At 42.9% G+C, this 25,713-nt stretch overlaps 1 protein-coding gene across 2 annotated transcripts in view; it reads left to right on the top strand.

Moving 5' to 3' along the window:
* Positions 1-1,315: 1,315 nt before the first annotated feature.
* atad5a (ATPase family AAA domain containing 5a) overlaps positions 1,316-25,713 on the top strand; it is a 38,021-nt gene continuing 13,623 nt past the window's right edge. Inside the window, exons 1-17 of one of the 2 annotated variants that reach the window (XM_084328426.1) lie at positions 1,316-1,678; positions 2,413-2,473; positions 2,615-4,392; positions 4,693-4,777; positions 4,863-5,021; positions 5,549-5,681; positions 7,000-7,248; positions 7,996-8,144; positions 8,247-8,397; positions 9,457-9,765; positions 13,304-13,403; positions 14,318-14,397; positions 14,497-14,636; positions 15,206-15,377; positions 15,538-15,702; positions 24,734-24,982; positions 25,222-25,286. In XM_084328426.1, coding sequence (XP_084184552.1) covers positions 2,423-2,473; positions 2,615-4,392; positions 4,693-4,777; positions 4,863-5,021; positions 5,549-5,681; positions 7,000-7,248; positions 7,996-8,144; positions 8,247-8,397; positions 9,457-9,765; positions 13,304-13,403; positions 14,318-14,397; positions 14,497-14,636; positions 15,206-15,377; positions 15,538-15,702; positions 24,734-24,982; positions 25,222-25,286 — 4,035 coding nt within the window. In that variant the 5' untranslated portion in view covers positions 1,316-1,678; positions 2,413-2,422. Of the gene's footprint in view, positions 1,679-2,412; positions 2,474-2,614; positions 4,393-4,692; positions 4,778-4,862; positions 5,022-5,548; positions 5,682-6,999; positions 7,249-7,995; positions 8,145-8,246; positions 8,398-9,456; positions 9,766-13,303; positions 13,404-14,317; positions 14,398-14,478; positions 14,637-15,205; positions 15,378-15,537; positions 15,703-24,733; positions 24,983-25,221; positions 25,287-25,713 lie in introns of both variants that reach the window. The other variant, XM_084328425.1, reaches the window with a different exon arrangement.

The following is a 25,713-nucleotide window of genomic DNA, read 5'->3' as shown; positions in this document are numbered from 1 at the left end:
CTCAAGTTCAATACGTTCACCCGTGTGGTCCACTACGGGGCTCTGTCTAGACATGACCGATCACATCCAAGTCCAATGTCGAAGAGGCTGGTTCCTCCCACTTCCATCTCAGTTGACTTGCTTCCTTCCCCGTCTCTCTTGTACACTCCGCCTGCCACCGCTGCCCCCTGCTGGTATCGCCAACTAGCCCCACAGAAGAAGCACTGGGTGGAAGAATATGATCCAGTGTTACTGTTTATAATCCACATTCCAGCCAGTAGGAGAAGGAGAAACCTGTGTCATTGTTCGAGGGAATATCAATGGAAACTAGTTACTATGTCTTGGTGCACCAAGGGGAGATAAAAGGCAAGTCAGCACTTCTGAATAATAGCCATATTTTCAGGGTGCTACATTTATATTGGTAATGCTTGTAAACACTGGAACAAAGCAGATTTATATGGTAGTTCTACGTATGGGTTAAGAACGTTTCAAATAGCTTATTTTCAATTTAGAAATAAAGCTCTTCAAATAAGATAAGATAAGATAAGATTTTTTTTATTGATCCCCTTGGGGAAATGCAGGCATCATAGCAGCATGGGGAGGGGGAGGGGAGGTACACAGGTAGTAGAAGACATGATACAGGTATTGAGCTGTACTGTATTGTACCCATTCTGCAATCTGTTAATAAAGTTTTCAATCAATCAATAGAATTATAGTACAGTGGAGAGAAGTACAAATACAAATAGAATAAAAATAGGCCTGTAAACAATATAAAAATATAATTTACTCTGGACATGCGCATATGGGCAAGTAGGCAGTGTAAAAAGGTCAAGGTGCAAGATGAGGGTATGTATGCCCTCTCAGTTATATTTGCCCTACAATAAATATAGTTACAATATATATGCCCATCACTGCTCATATCTAATCTAATATCTAATCTAAAAATACTAAATGTATGCTCTGATGAAGTAGTATACAGTATACACATAAGGTGCAGTATGCATGTATGCCGCGATATACTTCATACGTTATATTGTCCGTTTAGGTGGGACGTGGGAGTCAGACAAAACATGAATGTAGGCTACCTCACATATTTAACCTTTTTGAGTGCATTTCCGCCCATCCTACTGGAGCAGCAACTGACGGGACTGCTGTCATATCTGCTGTAAACCAGCTACCACTACAGCTGTAAAATTTATATAAATAAATAAGTAAGTTACGTTTCTGACGCAAGGCAGTGACCGGTAGTGACGCCAGGGATTGACTCTTCCGTGATTGGTGGAAGTTAGAGGTTACGTATATTTCGCGCTTTTTGTACGGTCTAGCCTGGCGCGTTTTCGCAAGAATAACCAAGCTACGGGGATTTTATATCTATTTTATATATCTATACGTGTAACATTTTCCACGTTTCGTTTATTTGCCTGTCGGTTACACGTGGACAATGTTTGCACCACTTTACTCGTGTAGCGGTGCCAAGAAGAGCAAACATGAACAAGTCAGCTGCTATGGAAGTAACGTTAGCACCTAGCAAGTGATGCTAGTTCGTTGTTTAACATTGTTTTCCTGGGAACAGCGTAGCTATAGGGAGCTACTGTGGCTTCTTATACAATGAACATTGCAATTGTCGTTGTTTTACACATACCGCGACGTGAATAAGAAGCCAGCAAGACGTGCTCTGGAGTTTCAGCAGCTCGACTTGGCAAGTTTGTTTTCCTTTTTGTTTTTTAGTCTCTACTTTTGTCTGACTTGTTATTTTGCCCGCGAGAGGGTTCAATGTTCTTGGCTGGCCTGGTGATTTCTCTTACAATTAATGTCCTTACGGGACACCAATCTATCGTTTGCTTTGTGGCTTGTTCTTGCCTTTGAGTGAATTAAACTTTATTTAACAGATTGCAGAATGTGTACAATACAGTACGGCTCAATACACACAATTGTTAAGGGGATGCAGACCAGAGAGAGACTTTCGTCTTGTTTACATCAGGGTCCCCCATTTTCAATTCATAGTGACATTTATGACATACTCAACATACATGACATTTATGGCATAGGGACATACATGACATACAGGTATTTAGTACTGTTACATTTGTGACATATACGATATGCAAATATACAGTACTGTTACCCATAGATCCTGACAGAGTATATACATATGATGGGGAGGGGACTGTACATTAGCAGGGGGTGGGTGGGTCCTTTAGTTACATAAATGTCAGGTCCTTGTGATATTTATTCTCAGGGGTTTGGTAACGTTACGTCTTGCCAGTGCCAAAGTGAAAGGTTTAGGATGTTGATTTGGCTGATTTTATATTTGAACGTACTTTGTGATTCAGAAAAATCACAAAGTGGTGCATTGCCACTCTTGTCACTGTTTGTCTAGTCCTGTCATCATTAGGCTGTCACTTATTTAAACAACGTGTTTCTCTCCATCAGGTCAGTTAATATGGCTGGCGTTGTTGCTATGGCAGCTGTCATTGAGGACTTTGAGACTCAGGTATGTTAAGGTTGCACTGTGTTGACTAGATATGTATATCAGTATTCCATGTTTATGTCTGTGAAGTAGTATAAATGCTTTATGATAATCTGTTCCATTCACACGCTTCTTCATATTTGACAACCCCCACTATTTTCACAGCCTTGTAAGAAATCACGCAAAGATGGTGATGTCCCTGTTGTCAAAACAATCACAAGCTACTTTTCCCCCGTGCCCAAGCCCATGGAGAAGCCCTTCTCTCCTCCTCGCTCCAACAACATCATGGACTACTTCAGTAGGAAGACCCTGTTGTCCAAGGAGAGGGCCGCCACTCCAGAACTGGCAAAGGAGAGGACAGCCACTCCAGAACTGGCAAAGGAGAACCGCCACAGGCCTCAATCTGCAGAGAAACAACCCAGCCCAGAGGCGGTAGTGAAACAGCCCGGCAAGCCTCCCCAGAAACGGGGAAGGAAGCCTAGTAAGGCTGCCAGGAGGCTGCAGGAGCCCGAGGCCACTAGCCCCACGGAGGAGGACGACGACTCTCTGATTATGGAGCAGCTGACAGGACAGTCTGTCACCAGCTGTGGTTACCTGGGTAGTGACACAGCAGCTCTGCTGGCCAGGCTTAGCGCTGAGGTGTGCATGTTTGAAGAGACCTCACGGGGGAACGATACAGACACTGTCACTGTTGTCGAGCGGGACCAGGACGTTGAACACTGCGAAGAAGGCGGGGGCCACATGAAGCTTAAGCCCAAATTGAAATGTAACGGCTCATCTCCGACGGCACCTTCTAAAGATAAGGTGAAGCGGGTCAAACCTGCTGCGAGAAACCCCAGGAAGACCAAATCTAAGCCTGCGCAGCCTGAGGCGGAGGTGGAAGAGGCGGAGCCTCTGGGGGATGTCAGTATGGAGGTCAATGTCTCTCAGCTAAACTCCAGCACGGTCACCATCTCATTTGAGGATTTCCTGCAGAGTCAGGAGGAGGATGAGGAGGAGTGTCAAATTACGACAGAGGAGACAGACCGATTGGATTTTCCTAAAGCTGGTGAAAAGCAGGCTTTGGAGGAACCACCTACCCAGCAGGTCTCGCCCCGAACCCTCACTTTCCAGGCAGAGGTGCATGCCATCTCTGCCAAACGGGAACCAGCCAAAGCCATGGGAAAGATGGCCTCCATCTTCACCAAGGGGAAAGGGGCAGGCAGCCCATCAGAGGGGAATACGGGAGTGTCCCCTAGCTCCCAGGTCACACCAGAGCTTCTCCCTGCCTCTGTAATGCCCAAGCGGAAATCCAACGTGGTTCTCCAAGAGGAAGATCTGGAGCTTGCTGTGGTCGAGAGTGAGTCCGTGTCTAAATGTAGCCAGGTGGAGAGGAAGCAGTTCATGGCTGCCTTCAAGCGGCCCGGCCTGGACGGGGCCAAGACCAAGCCTGGTAAGAGCCAAGCCAAGCTGAAGCAGCCTGCAGAGACCACGTCGGAGACTGGGGACCAGGCAGCGGAGAAGGACATTGTAGTGGGACCATCCGAGGAGCAACCCACTACTGCTGACTCGGAGAAGAAGGGAAGCGGGAAGAAACCGGCGAGAAAAGGTAGGAAGAAGAAGGTCCTAAAGACGGACGAGGAGGAAGACTCCTCATCTGCTGCCGCTGGTCAAGAAACGCCAGTTGCCACGGAGGGGTCTGATGCTAAAACGGAGGAGGAGCAGTCCGCCTCCGTCCCAGCTGTCAGGAGGTCCAGGAGAGAGGCCTCCTCCCGCAAGCCGCCACCTGTGGATGACGCTTCTACCCCTGTCCGGAAAACCAGGAGCGAAGAGAGATCAAAGGATGTCTCCGTAACCCAGGACAGCCCTTTCCTGATGGCCACCCCGAAGACACACAAGTCCAAACGCAGAGTGTTTAAGGCAGAGGTGGTTTGTCCAGCTGACGCGAAAGAGAGTCCAATTAGGTGAGACATGCATGATCGATGGTGTGATCTAGTGCTAGTCATGCTCTCTGAATTGTATTCTATTTAATTAATATTTAACTTTATTTAGAGGGGAAATTCATGTGGCAGCCATATGCATGAAACACAACAATGGCATGAAATGTAGAGGCACAAAACACAATGACATGAAAGATGAACATGACCCTATAATTAAAAATAGAATCTGCATGAATAGAATAGAAACATAGAATATTTAATCTCACAAATTCTCAATATTGTGTTTGTTAAAATATCGCAATAAGTTTCTGTTTTTATCCTTAGGATGAAATTTACCAGAGTCCAACGAAATACGCCTGCGTCTGAGGGTGGGAGTGATGTTGAAATACTTAGTCCTTTAGCCTCTAACGTAAGTACAGACTGTATTTCTTCCCTAAGAAGAGTTTGTTCTTGAGGTCGGGTCATTTGACGATGGAAAACGCCCTCTCTTTCAGACGTCGGACGCCTCAAAGAGGAGGAAGCGAGCTAAGAGATTGGTGGAGAAAGCTAAAGCCATCCAGCAGAGTAAGAAAGCTGCTGCTGAGGACAAGGCCCCAGTGCGACGCTCCTCGCGCCCTCAGGCCTCCACCCAGCGGAGTTACTGCGAAGACGAGGTACTGTAACAACACCCTGCGTTCCCTTCCTATCTGCCTGTATGTTTTATCCACCATATTCACACGCCGGCCATTTTGCTCTTGTGTATATTATGTGTATATGGTAATTTGCTTGTTGTGTGTGGAGAGACTGAGCTTTGTTTAAACCAGGGATTCTCAAAAACCTTTTTATACCACAACCCCATTTAATTTAGGATTTTTTTTGGTGACCCCACACTTAATGTATTGCGTAATTTCAATGTGGAATTAAGGAATATCAAAATAAAAGCACACGTTGAACTTGCTCAAGCATACTTATTAGAACATTTAATTACAGCACTGTTATCAATACACATTTATAAAACAAGGCATATTTAGCCAAAATATGTTGCCAGAACATAAATTATAGATTTTTATTTTTACTTGCCAATGCGCTGTCACCTACCAGTACCAACGACTCCACTTTGGGTCACGACCCGTAGTTTGAGAACTGCTGGTTTAAACCATCACATCATCCGTTCTGACGGGACATGGTTTGTTTTCATCAGGATTCAATCATTTGCCTGGAGGATGTGCAGAGTCCTGCTCAGAAAGAAGGCAAAGCCCAGAAACATTTACGCAGTCTTCACGACGTCTTGGGGAAACCGTCGCCTGTCAGCAAAGAGACCAAAACTCCACAAGGTAGCATGTCACTTTTATTCCTGACTGGGCAATAACATCTGCAACAAGATTATACATTTTGAGATCATTTGTCCCGTTTTCATGAGAGAGAACCTCTGTAGTGGTTCCCCCTGAATTCTGCAGGTTTAAGTCACAATCAGAAATGAACCTTTAGCTACATTTTTTTAACCCATTCTCCGCCAATCACGTGTTAAGGCGGGTTTCTCCGCCATGCGTTGTCTGCCAATAACTCCGTAAGGCGTTTTTGAGATCAATATTTCATATTTTCGTCATGGTATTCATATTTCACCCACGGAGTCTTGGGTGATGCTGTCTGAGCCATCACAACTCTGCAACGCTTCAATACCGCCACCTGGTGGCCGATCTGCGAGTTGCCAAACCGGAAGTGCCCATTGTAGATCGGTCCGTCCCCTATTTTCGTCCGGCCACTCGCTTATCGTCCCGGGGCTCAATATATTATAATCAACATGATTTGGACGTGTATTAGTAATATACAAACCGGAAATGGATCGCATCAATCAACATCCCATAATTGGGATCTGTTTGCTCCACTCTCATCGCCCAACGCTACGAGGAGACTGGGGTGAGTTTCAGCGTTTTTCTTTACCATTTTCGATACAAACTGCTCTGATCAATATATCACCCATACTACATGAATCATTTAACGTCGGTCATTGAATTATAAACGACCCCCCCCCTCCGTTCACCCGCAGATGACCAGTCATGACGTTTAGGACCATGTACAGTTGAAATTCTTAATATAACGTTGATCGGTATCCAACTGCATTTGATCATCTAATATATGCATTTTATCTCACGTTCTATGAAATACTGCAGAAAACGATAAAAACATATTTATACTCTAGACGGTATTTTAGTATGAATGTGAATGAAAAAGTAAAACGTTCCTACATCCTGAACGATAGATAATTGATGTTGAATGGGCCATAGTAATGTCAATTTAGCAATACAATTAAAAAAGTTATAGCCCTGCAAAGAAGGTGAACATCTCCATAGACTTATAGCGCTGGCAGAGAGGGTACAATGATGGGTACAATGCCCGGCAGAGAATGGGTTAATGAGATTTTTTCCCCCCTCCAATGGTGGTATACATAAGAATTTGATTTGGTTACCTGCATTGTTCATATATTTAGTCAGGAGCTGTTAATGCTGAGTAATCTGGTCATTTTATTATCCACAAGGGGAAATCGGATGGTTTTCAGTATATAGGCTATTGTCGTTATCACCTGCTATGAAAAGGTGTATTGTGTTTATTTCTACTTTATAGAAGAACACTAATAGTGTTGTATGTTTCCAGTAGCCTCCTCCTTGGGGAAGAAAGGTCAGAGGTCATCGGCGGTGGTGTCCATCTTTGATGAGAGCAGCCAAGAGGGCTCTGAGAACTCTCAGGACGGGGAGCAGTCCAGAGCGCGCAGAGACTTCCTCAAGAGTGGCCTTCCAGAGTCCTTCAAGAAGCAGATCGCCAAGACTGCTGCTACCAATGAGGCTTACTCCCTCTCCTGCGCCTCCTTCCAGACTGTTGTACATGTGTTGCAAACACCACAGGGTAAGCTGTTCACGTATAGCTGTATATCAGAGTTGTGTTCAAACACCACAGGGTAAGCTGTTCACTTATAGTGGTATATCAGAGTTGTGGGTTCAAACACCACAGGGTAAGCTGTTCACTTATAGTTGTATATCAATTATGTTCAAACACCACAGGGCAAGCTGTTATATAAAAATAATAATGATAATAAAACCTTCGTACTGTCTTTTACTAGTATGTACTCTGCTACTTAGGAATCTACCATGCCTATATTACTACCTACTATGCTAATATGTCTTTATTACTATGCACTCAAGACTGTAGCACTCAAGTTCGACACTGTTTGATGAACAATGTTACTTAGCTGCCAGAGTTGTACCCTTCCTGCTGACTTGCAGTACAGAACTTGTAAGTCACTTTGGATAAAAGCGTCCGATAAATGTAAATGATATCCGTGTTATGTTCAAACACCACAGGGTAAGATCTGCTTCTTGACTAATCAGCTAATCAATCTAATCTTTGACAAATCTGTGACATTGTTTTTATTGTTGTCTTTGAATGTAGATGTTAAAAGACATTTAGTGTTGATCAAAGCTTATATGTGAGAGTTCTTGTGCAATTAACGGTGTGTGTAATTTCTCAGGAATAACATGACATTAATAATTGATGACAATTAATCGACCAAAAGACCCTAGCAACGATTAGTGGACAAATAAGCACCAGTATTTCCCCCCACTGAATGGTTGCCATTTGTGCTCCTTTTGACAGACTGTCCTCTCTGGAGTCCCGTCTGGCCCGAGTCGTCTCTCTTATGCTGTCTGAAGGAGCTTTACTGCACAACACCTAACCCCCTCCCACCTCTCAGCGGCTCCTTCTGCTGCAAGACCAAACCAGCCTCCAGAGCGCTTTGTGAAAGGGTAGGTTTGAATGGCTTCACGAGAAATAGACAAAGTTACTTTTATTTCAATATGTAATTGTTGTTAACTGGAGGGACTTAACAGCGTCTTGTCCTGTCTCAGGGTTCTGGCTGGAGAGAGGAGTTCTCCGAATGTGTCCGTCAGGTCCTCATGGAGGAGATCAGTGCCTGTAACCCTCCCTTCCCCGTCCAGAGGTTCCTCACTCGCTTCCTGAAGAGGCGCGCAGACCACCTCCAGCAGAACACAGCCTCAGGTCAGACTGCCAAGCGGACGCCAGGCATCAGTCTGGAATCAGCCTGCTGATTTTACAACCTCATCCCTCAGCCAGAAAGCTTAGTAATCTCTACATCAGCGGCTAAAACGTTGACCTTGATCAGCAACTAGGGCCGTCACTTTCTGTTTTCCAGTGTCAGAAATATTGTCTGTTACTAGGCTTGAGTAAATTGTAATGAACCAAAGGATAACATCAATATATATTAGGGATGCTCGATATTGGCTTTTTTACCGATACCGATATTCCGATATTGTCCACCTCTTAATTTCCGATACCGATATCAACCGATATCAACCGATACCGATATATGCAGGGTTTCCCCGTCCAAAAAACTGAATAATTTCAGGTAACTAATAATTTCACTGGATATATATAATATTGTTGTTTTTTTATTTTTTTTAAACCGATACCGATATTTTCCGATATCACATTTTACTGCTGATATCGGCCGATAATATCGGTCGGCCGATAATATCGGACATCCCTAATATATATATATATTTCTTTCATCTTTGACGGTGAATAACACCATGCTAACATTGACCAGACGTGAAAAATTGCCACTGAGCTCATTCAGCACCTTCTTGAGATAACGTGTATAAAAAATCTAAGCAAGTGAATAAAGGGCAGATGGTTTACAGTACAGAGTATCCAATTCCATGTTCAATTTGAAATATGAATATAGACTATAGAATATCAGGCCTATAAATTACCTTATTATGGCCAAGTCACATCTATGGACCGGGCCAAATCTCCCCTTTCCAATGGCAGAGTTCAATCTGGATTCAGTATCGGTACCACCAGGCGCCCCTGACAGGGCAGCAAAAACCATGAATGAAATTTACTGTAAGTACAGTTACTTTTTTATAATGTAAATATCTCCGCCATTGGGTGACAGTTGTAAACAACTCTGCGATTAGAGTCCTGTAGTGTAGTGAGCGGGATCAATTTGTCTTTTGCATGTGATTGTCATTCCAACTGCTGGGAGCAGCAAGGAGTTTAGCTTTCATTCTGAACTCTCCCGTCTTTGCCGTTCAGAGGTGGAGGCCGGACTGTGTGCCGCCACAGCGTCCGCAGAGCCAGTAGGAGGGAAGAGGAAGAGGGAGGAGGAGGGAGAGCCGACTGGGAAGGTGGCGAAGAAGCAGAGGTCCAGAGGGTCGGAGAAGGAGGAGCAGGACTCCACCCCCGAGCCTCCTAAACGGGGAGGGCGTTTGAGCCGTGCCCAGAGACGCAAACTGGAGGAAGAGGAGAGGGAGAAGACTAAACCTTCGGTAGAGACCACTCCTCTCCCCTCACAGAGTGACTGTATCGTGGTGCTGGACGACTCTCCCTTGGGAGTGAAGGAAGGTGAGGAACCAACTCTCCTGAACCACTTCACCTATTTCTTTTTTTTTATCTACTTTTTCTCTTTTTGTCTCCAATTTCGCATTGTCCAATTCTACCCTCCCCTGTCTCGAACGTTGTTAGGCCATGCCTCCCACTGGTCAGCTGCAATGTGGACGAAGCCTTGCATCACGTGTCCCCTCCGGTACTCGAGGAGGCAGCCGTCGCATCATTTTCACCTGCACAGCGCGATCTCTCAGCGGCGAGGGTCTGCGTGGGAGGGACACGCCGCCCTCGTCGCTTCCTGATTCTACTGCGCAGGCGCACCAACCGACCTGTAGGAGTCGCTGTCCACAACGTCCGATCCCCACCCACCAGCTTCCCACCCCCTAACACTGCCAATTGTATTAGTATGAACGACCAGCCAAGCTGCTAGCAACGCCGAGAGCTAGCATCTCCTGCGTTGGTGGCGAGTGCCTTGCCCACTGCGCCACCTAGCCGCCCCTCACTTCACCTATTTCTGTTATTCTTTATTCAGTTGTAGAATGTTGTGATCTTACTGATCTTTTATTTTGATCAAAGTGTTGTCTTGAGAACTCCTCGGGACAATATTAAGTTAAGTTGAACCTTTTATATATCCACTTGGGGAACTACCTTCTCTGGATTTGACACATCCTAACTATTTCGATTAGATTAGATTACATTTTTTTGTCATTGTACAGCACAAGTACAGTTCAAAGAAAATACGTTTGGCATCCAACCAGAGTGTAAATGTAACAGTAAAGTGCAATAGTAATATACAATGTATAGTTGATTCAACTGAGTATAAAATATATAAATTAGTACTACTGAGTGTAGTGCTAATCGGATGTATGTACAGAGTTGTAATACCAATACCGTTGAGCGCCAGAACCCGAGTATAGTCGGGTTTTCTATCGTTTTTTCGATTTTTTTATTCTATATAGTCTCACGGACCTCTGTGTATCATTGGGACTCATTCTGAGACGCCGAGATTGCAATGCCGGCCGAATCCTGCTAGGTGGCAGTATCGCCCACCCTTTGTAGAGGAGAGTGTCCCGGATTCAATCTCCTCTCCTCTAAAGACGCTCTGTGGCTAGGCTAACAGCCATGTCAGACAGAGCAGATGTGGAAACTGAGCTACACTTTCTAACAACCTGCCCACTACCAAGATATCAGAGACCTACTCTCCAGTCCCCAATATGAATAGCAAACACCCAAAGAGAGGCTCATTAGGCTTGCATTTCTTTGCATCAAAGATGCTACAATCTTCAGCTTTCAAAAAGATGCTGTGTTTGACCAAGTGTTTCCTCAAGTTGCTTGTATTACCCTTCCCTGCTTTGCACGTCGCGTTACAAATGTTGCAGAGAGCGTTGTCGGCATCTATTTTCATAATGTGTAACCACACTTGCGACCGTTTTCGACTTGCCATATTGCCCCAACTGCTTTACTTATAGTCAAATCCTAGGTAAACATGTATTGTGCGCAACACATGGCGTTTGTGCGGTTTTGTTTAGCGATAAACGAAACCTTGACGTCATCGGACTTAACATATATATATATACTTTTTTTTTGTATAAAAAAGAATTCTTGTTTTTTTAAGAACAATAATAATAATCATAAAAAAAAGTTTTTATTTTTTATACCGACAACGGTATCTCACGTGAATCGATACTCGGTAGTACCGACGTGTTTCTGTAACTACCTTTAAAAGTACTGAATTCGGTACCCATCCCTAACCACGTATATATGCGTGGTTGGCCCTCAAGCGTTGGATCCGAAACACGTATATATACGTGGTTGGCCACGAATGTGTTAACGAGCATAATTTTATTTTGCCCAGTTGTGGCCTGTTGAGGGGCAATAAATATCAAAAGTTCCAAAACATCTATTGTGTTATTTGTATCGATCCACTATATAAACATAGTAATTATAATATCTACATACATGGCATTTGATTGGAGGCTAGTCTCACTTTGTCCCACAGCAACATTAAAATAGTTTAGATTTGTGTACATTGTTTATGTTAGTAATGTATTGTATTAAGTGTCCATTTCATTATAATATTCAGATTTATCATAAATAATTGAACATGCACATGTATTTTATGTTCCGTTAACACTTTCAGTGCCAGCAGGGGGCGCACGATTTAGTGCTTGAATGCCCACCATCCACTTCAATGTTAGCGTTAATAACGCCTAATCTATGTTTTAAATTATGGCTGTGTCTAATCTGCCCGTCGCTTATCAATGACTCGTTTTCCAGTCAACATTGTTGAAGCGGATTGTTTTTTTATCGGTTAATTCTTGTTTTATAGCATTTTAAAAAGCCCTCGTTTTCAAGGAAAATAAAAAGATTCTATAATAAACGCCCTGTACTGGAATATTCTAGAATACACAAAACCGCTGTAATCTTTCGGCCTATTTATGAATAGTTTTCAAATAAACGCTAGATTATCGATAGTATATGTGTACGTATGCACGCTATATAGGCGATCTGAAAAATCTATTCTCTGATTTCCTCAAAGCCATCGCCCACACACACACACACACACACACACACACATAGGGCGAACGCTGAGAGCTCAGCAAATACAACTCTGATTATCCCAAGACTTGTAAAATAGATTCCTTACCTCAGATCAGATGTTCTCCAAAAAGATCATTCCAATTCCTGATCGCCATTCCAAAAATCGATCGCTTTTATTGATCCAACGCTGGGTGCTCGAAACACATATTCCACGCTGTTCTGAGGGACCAGAATGACTGCAATCGGCTCGGGTTACATGCCTGAGAAGTAAAATGTGGATTCCGGATTTTTCTTTTCTCATCCATTTTCATTGAGTCCATTCCAAAAGGGTGCATTACCATCTGGGAGACGATAGGGGGCGCTTTTTTCACATCTGAGCTCCTGATGGGGCTGGTTTCCCAATGAGACTCGGTTGATGAAATGTGAATTCAGATCGCTAATAAAAAAATCACACGCTAATTGTCGTGGTGGGCATTCAGGGGGCGGGCTGATAAGACGTTATGTCGTGGTGGGCACTCAAAGTGTTAAAGAGGGGTGGAGGTGGGGTCACATTTGAGCATTTAAAAATGTACTTGAAAGTAACGCAATAGTTACTTTCTGAAGTAACTAGTTACTTTTATAATTTGTAAATGAGTAAGTAATTTAGTTACTTTTTGGAAGAAGTAACTAGTAACTGTAACTAATTACTTTTTTATAATAACTTGCCCAAAAATAAAGAGCGCCCGAATCGTGTGCTTTGCTTACAGATTTTACATAACATTTTTGTTTTGTGGGAGGAAACGTGGCGAGAACATGCCAACTCCACACAGAAAGGCCCCCTGCTGGGGTTTGAACGCAGCACCTTCTCGCTGTTGGGAAACAGTGCTAACCACCCCCGCCCCACCGTGCCAATTGAGAACCCGTACAGGGACAGTTAGCAGTTCCTGTTCCTCCACCATTCCATTGCACAATGAGCCTGCAAGCGATCTCCCTGCATGGTAACTGAACTAACCTACTCGGCTGTTGGTCTTATCAGGCACAGTGGTGAAGGAGGATGTGCTGTGGACGGAGAAGTATCAGCCTCAGCACTCCAGTGACGTCATCGGCAACGCCTCCTCAGTCAAGAGGTTGCACAGGTAAAGGGGCTGCTGGAACTGAAGGCCATAACGGGCACTTGGCTGGCTTTAACCCTTTCACAAAGGGTTAACCGTCTGTAGTGTGGCAGTGAAAGGGTTAATGGGACAGTACTGTTGTTTTTTGTTATACATTCATCAAGTGGTATGAAATACTTGCCAGTGTAATCGATGCATAGCCTATGATAGCCATTAGCAGACCTAGTAGTGTCCCATGGTCCAAGTTCTAGCCGTGTTCTGAGCGAGCCGGGCAGCTTCATACGATATTGATAACTAAAAGGTTTTAATCCACACCACAACATACAAACGCATGTTTTGACCCTCCGCAACAGAATACAACCGTCCTTGTGTATTTCAGATGCTTGATTCTTCTCTCAGACCGACGCTCTATGCCGGAACTAGTTGGCTAGGCAGCCCCAGTGCATTGTTACACTGGCTTCTTCAAGAAACAAAATGGTTCCAAGATATCACAACGGTCTGAGACAAGAATCAAATGTCGGAAATAGAAAAGGAATGTTGTATTCTATTGTGGATGATTAAGACTTTAGTTTGCATGCTGTGGTATGGCTTAAAACCTTTTTGTTACGGGACCCCCAGTTCTGCCTGTCTGCAGCAGCCTGTCTCGCTTGGACCACAGCCATAACTTGGACCACAGGATTTGATAAGTCAGTTAATGGCTATGCATCGATTACACTACTGGCAAGTACTTAATATTACGCCGGTTAGTCCGACAAAGGTCTACCCTGTTTTTAGCCCACAGTATTTTATCGTAGTTCTTGAAGGAGCTTTGGTAACGGAACATGACCAGTAGCTGTGTGACATTAATGTCTTCAAGTTGAGGGTCCATTGTGAGATCCCTGTGGTGCTCCGTTGGATTTGACACACTGTATAAAGAGACTCATTCATTGTGAATACAGTTGGTTGAAGGAGTGGAAGCTCCGTGCTGACCGAGAAGAGAGGAAAAAGCAGGAGAAGAAGCAGGAGGAAGGCGGCAACGGTGAGTGAAGAACTCTTTTCATTGGACCAGTAAGACCCTGTATTCCTTTTTGTTTGACGCAGACAACATCTCTGACCTCAGACCTCTGTCTCTGTCCAGACTCTGACTGGGACTGTGGTGTTGAGGAGGACTCGCTGGACGGAGAGGACATGATGTGCAACACGCTGCTCATCACCGGACCCACCGGAGTGGGCAAGACCGCCGCTGTCTACGCCTGCGCCCAGGAGCTAGGCTTCAAGGTACTGGTGGTCCCAGCCTGCCAGACACACAGTGACTTGTAGGAGACGAGTGACTTGGTGTAAACTAGCTTCCATCAGGGATGCTTTGTTTAGGATAGGATTATTTACCATTATTATTTCTTTCCTTTTTGGACATGCCTACATCTCATTCATTCCTATGAGTCATATTCTTTTCTCATGCCTCTCCTAACCTCTATTTTGTGTCTCTTGTTCCATCAAAGTCAAGTCCTTTGTATAACCCTCAATCACAGTTAATTTGTATAACCCTTAATCACACTTAATTTGTATAACCCTTAAAGGAACACACCATTCTGAGAAATGCACTCCAGAGTCAGAAGATGGATACCACTTTCCAGTAGAAAACTATCTGGCTCCAAGCTAGCCTATCTTAGTACAAATGAATGGAAGCGGATACGGATCAGCTAGCCTAGCTGTTGTGTCGTGTTCCTTTTTAATGATAGCTGCATGACTCAAAAGGGACTTTCCCAGTTCCACACGGTATCCCTGTTGAATGTAAAGAATATAACTCCTCTACATGCGTCTACCTCCTCTTCCTCCTCTCTCTCCAGGTGTTCGAGGTGAACGCCTCATCCCAGCGGAGTGGCCGTCTCATCCTGTCTCAGCTGAAGGAGGCCACCCAGTCCCACCAGGTGGACATCCAGGGGGTCAACGCCCACAAGCCCTCCTACTTCAACAGCTACGGCAGCAGCGCAGGGAGCACCAGGCTTGGGCCTTCTCCCAGTACGTACACGCCACATTCTCGGGAACGTCCTGTGTTTCTGACCAGTTGTGAGCGATTAGATGAACTTATGTGGATTGTTGTGGGTCAATATATATGGGCTTATTACAAGATAAATATGGAAACATTTTTAAAGTGAACTTTTCTTCTCCGATTCGACAGAGAAGGTGAACTCTCCTCGCAGGTTGTTCTCTTCCCCCAGGAAACGACCTCAGTCCCCAAGAAGCACTAAGAGAGGGAGACTGGCCCCGACCGCCTTAGCTACCTTCTTCAAAGTAGGCCGACACACCAAGGAGCTTGCTGCCACTGAAAAGACTCCGCAAACAGGTACCATTTATACTCTCACATTTATAGAATTCCAGTGTTTCCTCGTTATGGGGAATCCCTTCTTATTTCTTAGAGATGAACTTCTAGGTTGTATTTCTATTTATGGCAACGTTTTAGTAGCTTAGTTTTGAGTAGTGAGCTCTCGAAATGAGGAAAATTCAATGCAGTGACATCCCTGCATTGAGATGGTTGACAGTGACATCCTTGTATTGAGATGGATGACCATGACATCCTTGCATTGAGATGGATGACTGTAGGGCTGATCTTCGAATATTTTTTTGGCATTTGAAGCTTCGGGGGCCGAGATTCGTTTTTAATTCGAAGCTTCGAGATAATTTTCTTTTTTTCTTTAAATTTTTTCTTTTGAGACTTGTACAGCACTTTGTTCAACTTTGTCTGTTCAACTTTGTCAGTGCTGTAAAGTTTAAACCTTTTTAAATCTTAGACAAACGAAACACTTTGCTGTTTGCTTTCATGAAATATTGTAAGCAGTCATTTGAGGCTTTATAAAAGCAGCACAATGAACACAAATCTGTCAGTGCCGAGTCCGACCTCATCTTAAATAACAAACAGCATTGCTTGTTGTAGTTAACAAAGAGGCAGAGTTGATTTTGCACACAAAAAATTCATATATATATATATAGAATTGTTCTTTTTTTCTTTTCCCCGTTCAAGTTCAAGTTTCTTTATTAGTTGTCATACAGAATACAGAATACTTTGCATGAAATGTTTCTTTCTGTGTTGCTCCTGAGAGTGTGCTAGATAATAACAAGATAGTATAAAATAAGTATAATAAGTATAAAATAGAAAGTCAAGTACGTAAACAAGTGTAAACGACAAAATTGTTCAGTGTATCTATATATACAGTATGTACAGCTGGTACAAAACATTTTGAGGTATAGCTTAGCTTGTGGTGCCACCTTGTAGTGGTGAGGTGCAATAAGGAATGAGAATGATGTGCAATTTCCTTACCAATAATATAAAGTGTAAAGTGTGTCTAAAGTGGTAAAATGGGTGCTACAGTGTGTTGTTTATTTAAAGTGAGTGTATGTGTGCTGTGGGTGTGTTGATGGTTTGCTTATTGTTCATTGAGCATCCTGATGGCCTGGGGATAGAAGCTCCTTCTGAGTCTCTCTGTGCTTGCCATGAGACTCCGGTATCGCTTGCCTGACCGCAGCAGTTCAAAGAGGCAGTTGTTTCGGTGGCTGGAGTCTTTGATTATTATCTTAGCCTTGCCCATGCACCGCTTCTTGTAAATGTCTTGGAGAGTGGGAAGCCCACCTCCAATTGTGCGTTCGGCTGAACGGGCCACTCTCTGTAGTCTGCTGCGTTCTTGTGCAGTGCTATTCCCAAACCAGGAGGTGATATTGCCAGTCAGGATGCTCTCTATTGTGCATGAGTAGAAGTTTTTGAGGATCTTCTGACTCACGTTGAACTTCCTTAACACTTTGAGTGCCAGCAGGGGGCGCACGATTTAGCGCTTGAGTGCCACCACCCACTTCAATGATGGCGCTCTCATATTTGCGAACGCATAAACTAGATCTTAAATTATGGCTATGTGTATAATCTGGCCGTCGCTTATCAATGACTTGCTTGCAGTCAACATTGTCGAAACGGGATTGTTTTTTAATCGGTTAATTTCCGTTTTATACCATTTTGAAAAACTCGTTTTTTTTAAAGTTTCAGGAAAATATAAAGATTCTGTGACAAACTCCCTTTACTGGAATATTCTGGAATACACAAAAAACTGTAATTTTTCGGCCTATTTATGAATCGTTCGATTATCGATAGTATGTGTAGAGAAGCGGGCTGAAAAATCTCATTTCCTGATCAGCACACACGCATACACACACATAGGGCACACGTTGATATCTCTGTGAAAAAAGCTCTGATTATCCTAAGACTGGTAAAATAGATTCCTTACCTCAGATCAGATGTTCTCCAAAAAGATTATTCCAATTCCTGATCGCCATTCCAAATATCGATCGCGTTTATTGATCCAACGCTGGGTACTGGAAATATGTATTCCACGCTGTTCTGGGGTTCGGCAATGAATCCGATCGTCTCGGGTGACTTGCCTGAAGTAAAATGAGGAAGCAGGATTTCCCCCCCCCATGCGTTTCATTCAATCCATTCCAAAGGGGTGCAGTACCACAGGGAGAGACGATAGGGGGCGGCATTTTCCCAATGGAGCTCAGATAGGGCTGGGCGATATGACGATATTATATAAATATCGGGTACAGTTCATTAACGATACACTTTTTTAACGTATTGTGGATATCGTGATGTTTTGCCCAAGAGGATTGTGTCGCGTCAATCTGGTCCACACCCGTTCAAACTTTTGAACAACGCCGCCCCCACACACACTACTGCATCAAAGTTACTAATTATTATTAACAAAGGCATTCGTTTTGTGGCATTAACGTTATATAGTTAGTTACACGTTCAATAACATTAGCGTATTTACCCAAACATAGCAACGTCCGATGACGACATAGATAGCAAGCGTTACTGTTCATATCTCAGCCCGTGCGGAGTTGTGCATGCCCATTCTGCGGTCTGTTAATAAAGTTTTCAATCAGACAGATGTATGGAAAGGCTTTTATTATAACATTCGTTGCAATAAAATCATTATGGCTTGTTTAGTCATGCTGCGGTGCGCTGGTAATCACTCGTCTGCCGCAGGGAGCTGTTGTTGTCGTTGAGCTGAGCTCAGCTCTCGTCAAAATCAATTGCGGAAGTAAAAAACGCATAGAGCTTGCCGATTGGTGCTAAGAACAGCAGGGCGGGTTCAATCGGTGTGACGTAATTGGCAGACTCGACTGTCAATCAAAATTATGCTGTTGCCGGCTGAATGATCGAATGAATGAAAACGTTATTAACGATTGCAGAATGGGTACAATACAGTACAGCTCAATACAACAACAGTGGACTGGGGGATGAAGACCAGAAAAAGACGTTCGGCTTTTTTACATAAGGGTCCTCCATTTTCAATTCATCAAAACATTTAGAGACATACAAATATACAGTAGTTTCATAAAAATGCTAAAATGCTATTTATTGATTGATTGATTGATTTAAAACTTTATTAACATATTGCAGAATGGGTACAGTACAGCTCAATACATACAATTGTTAAGGGGATGCAGACCAGAGAAAGTCTTTCGTCTTGTTTACATCAGGGTCCCCCATTTTCAATTAATCATATTTCATATCTAAATCATATAATATCTCATTGCTAAATATATGCAATATATAATCTAATAATCCAATAATCTAAATCTAATATATAATATAAAAATGCTAAATGCATGGGTATTTTATTTAGTCTTTAATGTTAGCTTGCAAACTCAAATACTGTCTTCAGTGTCTTGGTAAGCCTCATAATGAATTGTTTGGGGAAAAAAAGAAAAACATCGTGATGTGTATCGTGTATCGCCGAAAGGTCAGAAAATATCGTGATATCATATTTAGGCCATATCGCCCAGCCCTAAGCTCAGAGAGAGTTTGCAGCACTAACGTGAGGCTAGATTGATGAAATATGAATTCAAATCGCTAATAAAAAAATACGAGATTTCTCGTCCGTGGCACTCAACGGTCGGCATGAAATAACGAGAATTCTCGGCCGTGGCACTCAAAGTGTTAAGCGCCTAAGGAAGTAGAGGTGTTGTCGTGCCTTCTTGATAACACTGTCAATGTGTGTGGTCCATGTCAAATCCTCGGATATGTGGACTCCGAGGTACTTAAAACTGTTCACTCTCTCAACCGGTGCCCCGTCGATGCTGAGGGGGCTGTAGTCTCTGACCTCCTAAAGTCCACAATCATCTCCTTTGTTTAGCTGACGTTCAGGGAGAGGCTGTTCTCTTGACACCATCCCGCTAGAACCTTTACCTCTTCCAGGTAGGCCCTCTCGTCGTTTGCAGAGATCAGACCCACCACTACTGTGTCGTCAGCAAATTTGATGATTGTGTTGTTGTTCCGCTGTGCCACACAGTCATGTGTGTACAGGGAGTAGAGGAGGGGACTCAGGAGGACACAGCCCTGGGGGGCCCCTATGTTGAGAGTGATGGATGAGGAGGTGCAGTTGCCTGCTCTCACCACCTGGGGTCTGCCCGTCAGGAAGTCCATGACCCACTGGCAGAGGTCATAGTTCAAGCCCAGGTCCCTGAGCTTGGCTATGAGTTTGGAGGGGACTATGGTATTGAATGCTGAGCTGTAGTCGATGAATAGCATTCTCACATAATTCCCCTGCCTCTTGTACAGGTGTGATGCTGCTGTGTGCAGCACATGGGCTATGGCGTCCTTCGTGGACCTGTTAGGGCGGTATGCAAATTGCAGGGGGTCCAGGTTGATGGGGAGGGAGGAACAGATGTAGCCCTTCACTAGCTTCTCAAAGCACTTCATGGCTATGGAGGTGAGAGCTACAGGGCGGTAGTCGTTGAGGCAAGCAGGCTTGGATTTTTTGGGTACAGGGATAATGGTGGACTTCTTCAGACAGGTGGGGATATATACGTGTGTGTGTGTTTGGCTAAAGTGGATAGAAAACACAGTACTGTGCAAAAGTCTTAGTAGACTACTCTTAGTACATTTTCATTTAATTATTTTTTAAAGCATCTTCATGGTTTAATAATGCAAACATATGTTGCAGGGACTTATTATAATCATCATATTGGCGTGACTGTATGCATCAAAGGGTTAAATCAAGCATTATTAAGTGCTTTAGAGGAAATGTCAAAATATCGCGATATATATCGTGATATGGCCAAAAAATATCACAATCATTTAGAGGCCATATCGCCCAGCCCTATACCAAAGTACAAACAAAGTCCAGCACTGTTTCCGTGTAGTCATTAATATTATCTGTGTTGTCGCGGAACATTGTTTGTATCCCATGCCCATCGAACGAAGCTTCGGAGTATTTAAGACAGCCCTAGATGACGGTGACATCCTTGCATTGAGATGGTTGACACTGACGGTGACATCCTTGCATTGAGATGGTTGACGGTGTCGTGATAGCCCTGCATTGAGATGATTGACAGCCATGTTTCCATGCCATGTGTTGAGTGAAATATTTTGTTGTGTTTCATATTGGATTTGAACTGGAACAATGACTTCAGCTATAATTTGAGGGTGCTTATATTTAAGAATTGTAGGCCTTTTTATATTCATAGTCCCCCCCCCCCCCCCCACCTTAGGGGACCAAAAATAATTGGATAAATTACCATAAACAATAATAATAAAAAATAATCAATGACTGCCTGAAGTCTGCAACCTTTAAGTGGGTCATCATGAAATGATTTTGTCTTTACTGCTAGCAAAGCACAGACTTAATGGAATTGTATAGGGCTGTCTTAAATACTTCGAAGCTTCGTTCGATGGCACAAGCTTCGAACATTAAAAAAAAATCAAATTTTCTTTTTTTACTTCGATTTGTGTGTGTGAGAACTACCCATCCCTGTTAGGACAGCCGAATCCCGTCCAATCTTTCGCCGTCGACTAAAGACTCACTTCTTCAACCATTATCTGAAATGATAAAAAAAAAAAAAAATCTAACCGTGACTAACCTTACTGTCATGCACTTTTCCTAATAAACGAACCTACACTGTAACACGCAACACTTTGATAAACATTGTTACTCAGCTGATAGAGTTGTACCCTTCTTGCTGTCTTGTCGTACAGAACTTGTAAGTCGTTTTGGATAAAAGCGTCAGCTAAATGACGGGGGGGGACAAATACACTGGAGGAAAGTAACCCAGCTCAGCACTGCCCAAATTATATCATCACTATTGCCTGTTTGAAGGATATCATCCTCAAATACATATACACCTACATGCCTTGTAGAATTCCACACATAAGAAAGAAAGATACTGGGATGAATAAACAAAATAGGAAATAAAATGTAGATAAGGTGCTACTGAGATGTTTTGGTGAGTTCTTTGTTTTTTTGTGGAAGTTGCCCTTCTTAAAAATGCATGAACATTCACTGATAATTGGTCTGTAGTGGAGTCTACAAGGTCTACATTGCCGGACCATGTAGAATCCGGACCTTGTAGACTGACATAATTCTGTGCATAGTTTAGTCTACACAGGCCATATTTCAAATAATCAAAATCTTACTTCATTCATCTTAAACATTCTTGATTTGGGGGATTGTTAGTTCCCATGAAATCTGATGTTGTTCAAACGACAACAGCGATCCACCTTGAATTAAATCACACAGCCGAGTGAAACCTTGTTGGCTCAGTCACGAAAGGGGCTACTTAATTAATTAATCCAACCCACTTTATTTATAGAGCACATTTAAAAACAACAAAGTTTATGAAAGTGCTGTACAAGTCCCACAACATAAGATTAAAAAAAAAATTTAACGAATTTTTTTTCTTTTTTTCGAAGCTTCGAATTAAAATCGAAGCTCGGCCCCGAAGCTTTCATTGCCAAAAAAAGCTTCGAAGGTCAGCCCTAGAATTGTAGGTATAAATTGGACACTCCATCAGAATACTAAAACACAGATATGTCGTTGATTTCTGAGTATTATGTTGTCCCTGAGGGTTCTTCAAACTTCAAAGAAAGTATAAATCATCACCCTGTTGTCACATAGAAATAGCACTGTCATAACTAAGAGTCGACCAACAGCTCCACCCGCATCTTTGATGGTAATATATTCTAAAATCAAGCATCGAAATAAAGTTTTATTATTATTATCCCTTTGTACCTTATTCCCAAAGGTATATATATAAAGTGGCCTATAAAACACATGTATGGTTTCTCCCTCCCTTGTTTTCATTCTGAATTTAAGCCACTACTATCACGTTATCAATCACAAGCCTATATTGTGTCTTTCTTGTTTGCATCACTAACATAATCTAAATTCAGTGTTGATATGCAAATTATGCACCATATCTATTTGTAATGAATGATATCTTTTTTTAAGTTCACCAATATTAAAACCAGTGTTTCCAAAGGCAAGAAATTATTTAACAGCAGTGTTGAGCCGCTCAAATATTGGATCATACCAATGAACAAATTCAAAATAATAGAACATTTGTGAATGAAGAATTGCTTAAATAGTTTGTACGCACAATTTAAGATCATATCTGCGTATGTATGTACAGTTCTTGCACAGTGAACTGCGGTGTTCCACAAGGAAGCAAGCATACTAGGACCGTTACTGTTCCTAATTTATGCAAATGACATGTCGTCAGCTTGTGACTGCAACTTGTTCCTGTTTGCGGACGACTCAGCCCTGCTGGTCTCTGACAAGAACAAGTTACAGGTTGAAAAAACCCTCAGCTCGGAACTAGGCAAAATCTGCATATGGCTCGCCGACAACAAACTATCATTACACATGGGCAAAACGGAGTCCATTCTCTTCGGTTCAAATAACAAACTCGGCAAGACCGACGGCTTCTCAGTTACAGTGGGTGACAATATTGTCACAAGGAAAGATGAAATTACCTACCTGGGTTCCATCCTAGAGGCTAATCTTTCCTGTGACAAAATGGCATCCAATGTAATAAAAAGTCAACCAACGAACTCGATTCTTGTACCGGATCTCCTCTCTGGTAAACAAGAATACCCTGAAGACTCTGGCAGGAGCACTCATTCAAGGGTACTACGACTATGCTTGCACCTCATGGTACCAAAGCACCTCAAAGGCACTAAAAACTAAATTACAAACATCTCAAAACAAACTACCGGTAGTCGGACTACTGCTTGACCTGACTCCTAGAACCCACCTCACCCCTGCCCACTTTGCCAACCTAGGATGGCTTAGAGTAGACGACAGAGTACAGCAACTTGCAATGGGCCTGGTCTACAAGATACACTACACGACCAAGGTACCAATATACAGTCAAAATACTTCCCAAAGGTCAGTGAATACCACGATCACAACACCAGAGGGAGCTCCACAAATCATGTAAAACCCAGATTTGGCTCAAACAAGGGACTAAACACGTTTCGCAATTATGCCACATCAATGTGGAACGCCCTACCCAAAGCTGTAAAGGAATGTGAATCACTACCCACTTTCAAAAACACTCAAAGAACACCTACGGGAGACTGCAATTCGAAACTGGCCCCTACAAATGTCCTAACCCAGTTGTACAGTAAAGACCAAGTATGGCTTTGTCAGTATTCCAATGTACAGTGTGTCCCCCTACCCAACCCCCCCCCCACCTCCAATGTACAGCCCCACCCAACCCCACCCCACCTACCCAACCTCCTCCAATGTACAGTTTCTATGCCAAATGTATATACACTCTGTTTCTGGATTTTGTATGTATCACAAACAGTACTGTATTTGCAAATCTGGTATGTCATAAATGTATAGATGTAGCAGTACTGTCTATTTGTATGTCATGTGTGTCATATGATGAATTGAAAATGGGGGACCCTGATGTAAACAAGACTAAAGTCTTTCTCTGGTCTGCATCCCCTTAACAATTGTATGTATTGAGCTGTACTGTACCCATTCTGCAATCTGTTAATAAACTTTTCAATCAATCAATCAAAGGCCCAATGTTCCATTTCAAATCCAATGTTTTAATGTAGAGGATAGAGTCAAAACTATAACAACCTTTGCTGGACTCTGATTTGCAGACTGCGCTGTATATAAAACATGTAGAATAAAATGTAATTTTTTTAGATGTTTTATATCTATACAGGAATATTGCTGTTAAGATTTTCTTTCTGCCATCTTGGGCAATGCCATTCCATGATGTCATCACATCACATGTTCCTTATTTTGAGTCCTAAAAACTAACTAAGTAACCAAATAGCAGAAAATGTCAACTTTTTGCAGAATTGCAGCCTGGAGGTCAAATAAGGTGGAATTACCCTTTTTCAAAATGCAAACATTGCTTTGGTGAAACCTTACATAGGAAGAACCTGTTCGTAATTTCCCCTTCATATAATCTTTATTATTTTAGATTTTTGACTACCTAAATGTTTATTGTGAGCGATCTGTAGTGTTGAATTTCCCTCTGGATCAATAAAGTACTTCTATTCTATTCTATCTTCATCATCATAGCCGCTCCAAAGAAATCAACAAAAGCAAAGGAGGCTGCCAATAAGCATAAGGAGCTTCCAGTGAAAACCCCACCCAACTCCACCTCCACCTGCAAGCAGACCCCCACGGAGGAGCAGAACAAGAAGACTGCTACCTCGCTCATCCTGTTCGAGGAGGTGGATGTTGTCTTGGATGATGATCAAGGCTTCCTGGCTGCCATCAAGACCTTCATGACCACCACTAAGAGACCCGTCATCCTCACCACCAGCGGTCAGTGGAGTGCTGCTGTTGTTATGTTGTTGGCACACATGTTACTGTCGCACCCTTGTAACCCTTTCACTACCACACTACAGAAGGTTAACCCTTTACTATCACACTACAGACGGTTAACCTTCTGTAGTGTGGTAGGGAAAGGGTTAACCTGCTGTCGTGTGGCAGTGAAAGGGTTAACAGTTTGGTAGTGCGGCAGTGAAAGGGTTAACTCAAAAGATTCCCCTTTTTCTTTTTAGATCCTAATTTCAGCAGCATGTTTGACGGCAGCTTTGAAGAGATCCATTTCAAAACGCCCTCAGAGGTAAGTGGAGGAACCCTGAGCTTTAAAGGAGCCTATGTTCTCAGTTTCTCTTGCCTAAAGGAACACACCAACATTATGGGAAATACGCTTTCCGTCTTCTCCATAGTCGGACAAGAAGATGGATACCAATTTCCTCTTTGCTTCTACTGCGTTCAGTAGAAAGCTGTCCGGCTGCAAGCTAGCCTAGCTTAGCACAAATTAATGGAAGCGCATACAGATCAGCTAGCCTATTTTAAAACTCAAAGAAAGGTGTTTTTGACCAACAGCTATGCTAGCTGATCTGTATCCGCTTCCATTCATTTGTGCTAAACTAGGCTAGCTTGCAGCCGGATAGCTCTCTACTGAACACATAGAGGAAAGTGGTATCTTATCTTCTTGACTGAATGTTGATGTGGCCCTTTTTAAAAGGGCATTTTGCTGTAAAATA

Source organism: Notolepis coatsorum (genome assembly GCF_963971535.1).
Source record: "Notolepis coatsorum genome assembly, chromosome: 14".
Lineage (NCBI taxonomy): Eukaryota > Metazoa > Chordata > Actinopteri > Aulopiformes > Paralepididae > Notolepis > Notolepis coatsorum.
The sequence above is the reverse complement of the archived record's forward strand: the minus strand, read 5'-3'. Positions and strand labels throughout refer to the sequence as shown.